The sequence below is a fragment of the Pygoscelis adeliae genome, unplaced genomic scaffold (genome assembly GCF_000699105.1).
Source record: "Pygoscelis adeliae isolate BGI_AS28 unplaced genomic scaffold, ASM69910v1 Scaffold265, whole genome shotgun sequence".
Taxonomy (NCBI): domain Eukaryota; kingdom Metazoa; phylum Chordata; class Aves; order Sphenisciformes; family Spheniscidae; genus Pygoscelis; species Pygoscelis adeliae.
Window position 1 is genome coordinate 497,311 of NW_008824810.1, and position 10,854 is coordinate 508,164.

General features: G+C 38.2%; 1 protein-coding gene across 1 annotated transcript in view; it reads left to right on the forward strand.

The window, feature by feature from the left end:
- The window catches only part of NTNG1 (netrin G1), a 155,770-nt gene that overhangs the window by 123,455 nt on the left and 21,461 nt on the right, over nt 1-10,854 (forward strand). Inside the window, exon 6 of the mRNA XM_009324226.1 lies at nt 5,080-5,217. Coding sequence (XP_009322501.1) covers nt 5,080-5,217 — 138 coding nt within the window. The remainder of the gene's footprint in view (nt 1-5,079; nt 5,218-10,854) is intronic.

Consider the following 10,854-nt stretch of genomic DNA (forward strand, 5'->3'; position numbering starts at 1 on the left):
CCTCCCCTCTCCTTAGAGGGGAGACTGAAATTGTGCCCATGTGGTTAGGAGCAGAATTTGTCAAATCCGTTTGACATGATGTCTACTTAGAAAAGGGATTCCTAGGCGAAAACGGTGCTTTAGACCTAGCACCTGCTATAAATATCCAAAATGCAGAAGTAAAGAAAATGCTAGAACGTAATTTAAAAAGCATATCAGGAAAAAACATAAGGTCTTTATCACACTAGAAGAATATGCATTGTTCTCATGTCACCACAGACAGTATATAGCAAAAGTTAGGACACTTTCAGCGAAGATTGAAGGTAGTCAATAAAGGAAGCCTCATACGATGGCCGGCAGTTAACAGGTAGCCACAAAAGGCGCTGTTCTACTAACAAACAGAGGTGGAGAATTTATTATATAATGTTTCTTATAGACATAAGCATCGGTAGAACCTGTTCTGGATTTTCACTGTGATTTTTTTTTTTTCTTTCCATTTTCCAGGAAGCAAAAAGAATGAGTAGTTGTAAGATTTTTTCATGCCAAAATAGACTACGGGTGTCTAAATTGTATTTTAATATTCTTTATAATCCATTGCCGAGATTCAAGCCAGAAGCTGTTTAGGTTGCTATTATTTGTTTCAGTCTGCAGCTTGACAGATTTACATTTTATTTTGTGATAAACACCCAGATCCATCCACGCACTGCATTTCACGTGTCCTTCTTTTAACTTTGCTTGGCAACACATTCAGAAAATGCATGATCTCCTTTGACATTAATTAGTCTGAGCTAGTAAGAACTTTAGTAGGCAAGTCATGATTTTGTATGACTGTGCTGAGGAGATTAACCCAACCAAATGTTCTTGGAAAAGACCCGCTGTCCCTCATATTTGTTTGATATAGATGACGGACACCATCGGTATGACTTCAGGGCTGTATAATTTCAGCTGCCTAAATAGGCCTAAATTACTCTGTTTGGGATTTTTCATCAGCTCATTCAGTAAATTGTTTTCCCACGTACGCTGAAATGCTAAGACAGCAGCTGTAGCTACGTGAGACAAGGAAGTTAATACACCAGGAGTCAAAAATAAGTAAATTTTAAATTAATTTGCAAGTGATGTATTTAGAATGTCTTAGTAAAACAACTGTGCACTTCGAAATTGCCCAGGCTCTGCAGAAATAAAATTTAAAAACCTTTCATTTAACAGGAGTCTTAAAAAAAAAGGCCAACAAAAAAAAGGCAATGTGAGGTATTTGGTGACTTTCCCACCTTAATGCAAGCAGAATTCTCTTGGGCTCCCATGAGAATCGTTCCATGTGAGATGACTATAGGATCAAACCCTGGTTTGCTACATATTAGGTAATTTGTTTTAAATAAATAATATTCTTGTTGGACTAAGACAGTTTTCAGGGTCATAGTGATCATACTGCATACAAAATGTATGTATCCTAGCTGATTTGCCAACTTAAGACGAATTTCATGCTACTTCTTGTTTAAAGTCAGTGAAGTGAAGCAGATACCTAAGCACTTTTCAGAAAACACAGAAGTTTGTGCTTAAAGTGCTTAGGACCTGGGGCTCCCAAGATTTAATCCTGCAAAGCGTAGAGTATTTTCACCTCTGAGAGAGGTTGATGGATTCACCATCCTTCTAGGTCAAGCACAAAGAGTCTTGCTCTATTGGAAACGCTCATTTCTCTTCTCTCTGAGTTTAAAAGCAGTGTTTGGGGGTTTAAGTATGAGTGGAATATTGGCATGAACATTTTAATACGCAGATTTCCAGTGACCTGTGCAAGTCTTATTCCCGTATGAAAGTCTCATTTTTCCAGGCTAATTCTTTCCTCTTCAGCCATATATGTAGAAAAGTAAAAAATGTTTGGATAAGCTAGTTTAATGGCAGCTAACAGGGCTTTGGCTCTGATTTATCAAAACTACTTATATACTTTTCATAAATATATATGGTAAGTACATGGATAACAAATCTGTGAATCTCAGCCGATGCTAACTAAATGTAAAAATGTAAAATGTTTCATTTTTAAAACTGACAAGTTACAAAGAATTGAAATACTGAGAAGGTTTTTACCAGTGAACCAAATGCAACTCATTATACAGTGGGCTTAAATCTAATTTCATTATGCCCTTAATTTCTTTAGAAGCAAAATAAATTTTATTTCCCAAAATGAAATACCAAAAACTTGTGGATTTGTCAGTTAACTGCAAAATTACCTCATATGGGCAACTGCAGTTTCTAAATAAGTCAAGGTATTTTAAAGTTAAAAATCATTCACTTGACATGCTTACAGTGAAAAATAATTTTACAACTTGAAGAGCTTTTTATTTTTACAAGGTCTTGATAAAGTCATAGTAACTCTATTTCAGTGAATACACGCACTGGCAAGCATGGATAGCATGGAAACCACCAAGTAGACCCAGAGTAATAAAACATTTCCTTTGCCTTACAACGTAAATACTGAAATGGAAATTATTGTCACACCTATAAGAAAGCCAACCTTGCAGTCACTTAGGCTTAAGCTTCAGTTAACACCTGTGAGACCTTTAGAAACCCTAACGATACATGGTTGAGTGAACCCTCAGGGTTGTCCTGTAGCCACTGTCAACCCAGACTGATAAGCAGCAAACCTGCAAGCTTCAGCCCATTTTCCCAACCTTCTTTTTTACTGATTTTCACTGTGTTTTGTTGGCAGCATCACACTGATATAGTGAATCTCAGTGAACAGATGACTACTACTGTCATCTTCCCATCCTTCAGACAGTCACCAGATGGAGGTTAAGAGGAAAATTCCTTCCCAGTTCAGATCTGCAGGGGTTTTTTCCCCACCCTGGAACCTGGTGCGTGTTCTGCTTATTAGGGTGATCTGGGAATGCTAATTTAATGTTATTTAATGCCCTGTTGTAAGGGCATTGGAGATGCTGACTGCCTCCCTGTGGCACACCAGAATTGTGGCTTTTGAGATTTTTAATGTCTTAAGTATTCGGCAGGTCTTGGGAAGTGTTCCACAGCCTGTGATACTGTGTTGGACAACGAGCTTGGATGTTCGGTGGACCTCTGTAGGTTATACATCTATGGTATCAATTGCGCATTGGGAAAGATGGAGGCTAGGTTCAGTTACTAAAGGTTACGGGGTCTGTGTGGTGTTCTGATTTGATCTACTACTTTTGTAAAAGGGCCTGGCTTAAAGTTTTGTTTCCACTATCTGCTTTCCCTTAAACAGCACAATGTGGGCCTGGTACTTCTTACGTATTTATATTACAGAGTTCAGTAGGAAAGCTTTCACTGATTCAGGGTCAGCTTCTTGTTCTCTGGAAAATACAACGTTATGTGTCTATAAACGTTCAATATCGCAGGCCACAGATTTCTTTCACAAACACTTGTTTAAATCACTGTAACTCCATTATGTCCAACTAAGCTATTTTTAATGTACAAGAATCGGGCCTTCTGTTCCTAATGTAATTCCAAGCTTTTTGTTTTTCAAGGTTTTCTGTAAACACTTCAAGCAAATTTTACTTCCTGCATTCAATGTCTATCTCAGTTCTGTGCCTGTTTACATAAATATTTCATACATCTGATTAACATCAGAATTGCCAGCTTTTCAAATGGCACTCACTGTGCTATAATTCTGCTCAGCCTTGCACAGTATTTTTGGCGTGTCAGTTTTCAACTTTATTAATGAATGTTGCTAGCTAATTGACTCTAATAATAATCGTGGAATTCTGTTTGCCAAAGGTAACTATTCTTCTTCAGCATGCCAAATGTTCAAAGAGCCATCTGTAATTTAGAGTTAATAAACACTGAGACAACAGATGACAAATGTCTTCCTGGTAATTTTTTTCCTGTTACAGTTTTTCCTTTGGAATTTTTTTTGTATTTCACTTCCCAGTTCAACTCCATTTTGTCATTTACAGTATCACTGAGGTTTAACCTAATGCTAGGGAACAATTGCCAAAGGCAGTCATCAAAATAGCACTGGTTCACAGACATATAAAGCCAGACTCCCAGCAGGTTGCCCAGATTCAGGAATCGATTTGTGTATCTTTTGCCTTCAACAGCAGCAGAGATCAGACGCTGCCAAAATATGTCTGTGGTCTCAGTTGACAGTGGAGTTACTCTGGGTCTACATGGGTCTACATACAAATAAGATACAGCCCTTCATTTAAAAAAAAATTAATAATAAATGTACTGAAGGACAGGAGTGCCAAAAATGAGCTCTGCTAGCTACTGTCTTGTTTTCTTTGTTCAGCTAGCTGAAAGCTGAACACAGATACTGTAATCACGGTAAAGAAAAGGGCTGTGAACGAACAACACAGTAAGTGTTGTGGGAGGGAATGGGTTACCCTAGTCATTCTTTAATTAGGCGAACACACGTGGAAAACATACAGTGGGCTATGAGCCTCATTGCATTTTCCATCTGCCCACTGGGAGGTGAGAGAAATGAAAATAGCAGCGTAAAGCCAGTTCTGATAAGTTTTGCATTACGTTACTGCTCACCTCAAGCTTTTCATTGTGGAATATGTAAAAGGTTTATTAATGTCACTGATAAATACAATCTCATCAATTTAATGGCAAATATCCACATAGATTATTATACTGCTCAAAACCATAAAGGAAGACTATCTTGGAAATAAGTAAAGTGCATTTATATAGCCCTGTAAAGACATTCAGCACTTCCGAAAATATTGCGTACTATAGATAAGCCTATTTTAATAATGCGGAACGTTTCACCTTGACGGCACATTGATATATCCGTACTATACAAAGCCTTTTTAATGTTCATTAAATTGTCAAAAACATTCTTACCAAAAGAGAATCTGTTACAATCGCTTATCCTCAAAGAACATGGTATCTTCTGCCTTTATATCTTTTCCGTTTACTTCTTCTCTTCCCATCATAAAATGCCTCTTCCTGAAATGACATATGCAAACAAATAAATGGACCTATAGTAGTTATGTTCACTACTCTAGATATCCTTAACAGACAGTCTTCCTTTACCTTTAGCGCTGGAAATGCACCCTTTATTGGTATTGAATGAATTATCACCATATGTAGACCTGAATCCAGTGTGTATGTGTTGTCTTGTTTCTGCAGACTGTTATTGTAACCCTTTTGGTTCAGTCCATGATCGCTGTAATGACAGAGGATTTTGTGAGTGTAAGGAGGGAACATCAGGGCCTAAATGTGATAAGTGTCTGCCGGGATATATCTGGCACAGCTTGGGCTGTCAACGTAAGTAACTCTGAGAGTCGCCCCTCTCCTGCAACTTTGCTGCCTCTGCGCCTGTATGCTATCACGTGCAGCTACTTAAGAGCAGAAAATGAGCGAAACGCTCTACGAGCTGTAAGAACGCCATACTGCCTGAACCTTTTTGGAGACTCCCAGATGAGGACAGTAAATTGACTGTGCCATCCATTTATTTCAATATGTTTTCAGTGTCCGCTCTCTTTCTCTTGCTAATGCCTGGAGGAGCTCCCACTGCAATATGTAAATATGCGTGTCTTGCCAACCGTGAAATAAGTTTTGTATACTAAAACATCAGCATATTAACTCCAAATTTAAAATTCTTGCTAAAAGACAAAAGGTGATTTCTCTGCATGTTCACTTTTTTCTGTATTAAACTTCAACTTCTTGAGTAACTTAACTATGCTTTCATACTTTAAAACTATGTCCCTGGACAACAAAGCTGCAGAACGCTGGCTCATTACCTGTTACAATTAGTGAAAACTAGACAAAAGCTAAAGGTAAAAAAAACGGAAGTATACTTGGCATCCTTAAAAATAAGGGCTGAAATTTTGCATAAATATTGCTAGCGCAGATGTTGTTTCAATGCTTAGTTGTATATTTAGCTTCTCTTCTGGTTAACGGGCCTTGTAAACAAGTGAGTGGAAATACCACATTGGTGTCTACAGGATTAGACTTTTATTGCGAATTTCTTTTGCAGTAAATTTATTACTTATAACTTAAGAGTTATTCTTTATAACTGTTTTGATCATCTACTTCCGGAAACTCTGGAGAGTCCTCCCATGTTCTTCTTTCACCTTTCCTCCCTGCCTCTCTGCATTCTTCCACACACACATTAAAGAGATTTCTACAAGAGCTTGCTTCTGATTTTTAAGAGTGAGAATGTAATTACTGACACCAATTAGTCAAATAGTATAAAATTGGCCATATAGCCACACAAATGCTTTAAATGCTCTAAAACAAAGGCAAATCTTACCTCATAACTTTAAAAACAAAACAAAAACCCAACAAAGCTAGAGATTACCGCTGCCTCTCCAAGCGATGAGTACCTCTGAAGTAGAAAATCTGGGCTTGTGACAATTCAGCAAATATATCTGGAAAGAAAACCAATAAATAAAGAATTTCAGGAAACATTGTGATAATTCACCAGTTAGCATTAAAGCTAGTACATGAAGAGAAAGGAAGTTTGCATGGGCAACGCAGTGAAATGTTACCTGAGAAAATTGGACTTTCTCAGCTTCTGCCAGAAAGCTCCTGTTTATATTTGGCAGGTTATTTAAACCGTACTTTTCACATGTGGTTGTTAACTGTACTCCCATTTTCTGGATACTTGCACTTGAGTTTTGATTCACAAAAGTATTGAGCACTTACAGTTGCAGCAGAAAGCAGGCGAAGTAGTGTTTCAAATCTCAGAGTTCTCGATTATTCATATTTTGAAAAATCAGATCCTAGGTATCTCAAAAAAGCACTCAGAAATCATAGGCTCTCCCTCTGCCTTGCACCCCTTATGTAGAAGCAGGTTGTCCTTCTACAGGAGGTTATGATTCTCTGCAGTAGAATTTGAATAAAGTACAGTAAACTCCATGTCCACACAGCGGGTCTAAGAAAGATGTTAAGTAGCTGAGATACTGAACAGGTCGGCAGGTCTGTGGAGCAAATTTTACAGTCATATAATTAATATAATAATATATATACCAGCTTGTCAAACCAATTGCTTATTAAATGCAGTATTTCCTATCTTTTCAGGTTTGGACATTATAACCCCAATAATGTTCTTTTAATGAGGATTTATGGAGCCCAACATATAATTAGCCTGATTTTAGCTGAATCAGAGTATTTGTAAAAGCTTTAGACAGTTTCTGGAAATGCAAGCTAGTGCCTTTATATTTGCTGACAAAACTAATTAAGTTTCCCTCACTATGTGGTAATTTTCTGAACAAATCTCAGTCTGATTGTGTAACGGTTAGATATTCTCCAAGTTTGACTAAATTATCTAATCAAATTCAGAAGAAAAACAACTAGATGCGGTTGTCAGCTTTATGGAACAGACATCAAATTGCCATGTTTTACCAAGCACACACTGATTTAAATCTCATTTCAAGTCTTTTCATGGAGGAACAGAATTCCAATTCATTTAATTTTGTAGCGTGCCAATTTGAGCAAAGCTCAAAAAGATGATTTGTCTGGACATGTTGCGTGTGGTTTTGATCTGTTTGCCTGAGCTTGTGCTGTACAGAAATGTATATATGCAAAGATGGATACACACACACGCACTCAACAGACCGATACGTGTTTGTTTACTTTTTGTTATACATAGCCTCTTGGCATTATTAAGAAAAATCTATTCTTATGGAGCTTTGTTGCTAAAAACCTAGGGCAACCAGAAGCTTGACCTATAAATAAATAAGTTAAATCTATACCATAGCTAGTTTAATTACTTGTATGATTGTATTAGTAAATGGAGTGTCTTAGTTTTATATATTAGTAATCCTATTTGGGAAAAACCAACGCTGAAGTCTTGTGGTGTTTTCTAAGGCTCACAGTACATCATTTGATAAATTACTGTTCGTAGTCTCCCTCATACCACAGACGGGCAAAAGACACAGAAGCCAGTCTCCTCAGAAGTATTCATTTAGGTACCTCACTCTTACTGATCTCGTCTAAAACCTTTGAGGATCTAGGCGGAGCGCTCATCACTTGCGTCTCCGTGCGTACAGAGGTCAGATGCAATTTTAGACTTCGCCTCCCAGATAAAAAGCGCCGTGATAACAGCTGTTATCTTACTGAATTCAGGGTTTATGCTGCATAGGCCCAGCGGTCAGCAGGGTCCGGTTGGTACAGGAAGGTTTGCTGCCCTCAGAAAAAGAGGCACAATAGATGCGGCTGTGCCTTGCACTACTTCTAAGCCCTCCCCCAGAACCATTCGTGCCGCAGGCGTCGTGCGTGCGGGGACGCTGCTGGGGTTTAGCTCTCCGCCTCCCCCCAGATACCGACAATGGTTTTCTCACCAGCAGGCATACATAGATCAAAGTGCAAGGAATGAATTAAGAACAGAACAGCCTGGTCCCGAAACCCTTTTAGAATTCCAGAAACACGAGAAAATACATAGCTGTATTTCATTTTTCTATATTATAGAAATTAAACGATTTCCTTTAAAAATGAACATAAAAACAGAAGAAAAACCTCCAAGCCTGGCAAGAAATTTAACCAGCAACTACAGCTGTTTTGGGCCAGCCTTAAACTGAACATAGTGCTTTGTGATAAGAGGAACCTGTAACAAAAGGTAGAAACGTTTACACACAGAAGAACTGCCTGAGTTTTAAAAAAAATTGATGAAGGCAAGATATTAAGCAGGCGCATTCATTTGATTTTCTAAGTGTACTGCTCATAGTCTTGCAGCTTTTGTATTTCTTGGCCATGACATTGCAGGTGACTAAATTCCGTTGCATACATAGAGGAGCATTTAAAAATAGCACCTTTCAATTTCACGCACACAAGAATTGACTCCAAAACCAGCTGCATATATATCCAATCAGGCAAAGAAGAAGTGACTCTTTTGCCAATCTCAGTTCACCAGCACAGCTCGAATTTTCATTAGATGTGATCACCCCACAGAGGAAAGGGTGAGGGAAGGTCCAATGATTAATGTTATTCACTATCTCCCGTCATATGGTCAAGGAGCAGATAAAGACGTTGAACCTGCAGCCCCACAAAGGCCTAGACCGAGTACAAGAGTTACCAATGGTAGCTTGTACCCGAGTTAAATTCAGTACCTTATTTATTGTGAATCACTGTTTTAAATCATCTTGGTTCAATGGTGTAAATCTTAAAACAATTAGTGATGAGTTTTCAGCCAGATGTCTTATGTCAAGCTCTGAACAGTTTATTTTATTTTACCCTTTTTTGTTAATTTTAAATAGTTTTTATTAAAGCAGGCAAAGGATTACACTCTTACCTTCAGTGCTTAAACTGCGCTCAGTGTTTGTATCTGTCTTCCAGACTGAACTTGTGTTACTCTGCGGCCTGTTAGATAATTCATATTCTGTCACAGTGTGCATTCAACTTCATATATGATTATCTAAATATAAGCTTTTGTGTGTGCATTTTATCATGTGTTAATGTTAGAATTATGTTAGAAGCCGAGGCATTTGATCAAAATCATCATGCAGATTGAATTGCCAAAGAAAATCAAGCCTGAAATTGTTACCCTGGAACTTATATTAACATTTGCTTTTGGAAGTTTGTGTTTACAGTTCAGCAAGAAAAGATATGTTACTATCCATTTCTTAAAAAAAAAAAATCTTTCTTGAAAAAGTACATCATGCACTTCTTTCTAGACAGATTAAATTCATAACTGTAATTGTTATTATAACCCCCACTGAAGGTTAGTGATCTTTTATACATGTTTGTACACAGATGCATCCTGAGAGTCCTTCAATACCTACACACTGACCTTGTGCCTGGGGAACTATACTCTGTAAAAAGAAATAGAAATTCAGAACCGGGATGCCCTGCCTTCCTTTTCACCTTTGCAAGTGCCTCTGTGGGGAGCCATAGACGATCCGTCTGTATCTTTTTACATCTTTTTACCAGTAGCAGTTTTAATGCTTTTAGCTGGTCAGGATCGAGTGGGATCTCCCCTCTGCACAGTGCTGTACGTACCTCCGGTTCTGGTGTGTGCTGGTGCCAGGACTGGTGCTAGTTAAGTGCACTGCCACGCTTGGAGCTGGAGGGAAGTAAAACGTAGAAAGAACTCATTGAACAGGATGAAGTTCCGATGGGGCTGAACATTGCTGTCCCCAAAGAACAACCTGCCCCTGGTCTCTATACATGACATACTAATTTCACAATGCCTATCTTACATGATTGTTATGCCAACTAAGGAAATTGTGTGTGTATAGGGGTTTGGATGTAAGAGGAACAGACTCTGCTTCAAATGGCTCCAAATTTAAATCCAGAATAATTCTCCTTAAATCAATCCAAATCCCACTGCTGCAACATCAAGGCAAAGTATGGCTTACAGATGTAAGACAAGCAAGGCAAGACTACAAACAAAATTACAGCATTATCTGGCCTGATTCTCAGATGATGTAAAAAACCTGATGTAAAAAACCTGATTCCACTCACCTCAGGGGAAGCATGCTGATGACTTATACGTGTAATGCCATACTGATATCCTGGGTCTTTTAAACTTGAGAAAAGGCAACGTGAATGTGCGTATTAACGCATTCATTCCAAAATACATGACCCACAGAATAACCATACAGATGCAGGGGTACAGAGAAAATTGTTCACCAAAGTATGAATATCATGGAATGGTATTATTTTTTTAATGAGATACTGGATTCGAAGGAGAAAAAGAAGGTTGATATCTCTCTGGGGAGAGGATATTTTAGTGAGAATAAACATGTCAGAACACACACACTGTATTTAACAAAAATGATTAAGTGAAGCATCTTTCCTCTAAAAGAGCACAGAGGAGAAGATGAAGACATAGGATGCTTTCTCTATATAGTTACACAGATCTACATAGTTACTGTGGCATGCCTAGGTTGGGGATCAAGTCTCAAGCTGCTTTTAGTACTGCTGCCTGCAAAGCGTGTGGAATACCGCGGAAATGGAAGA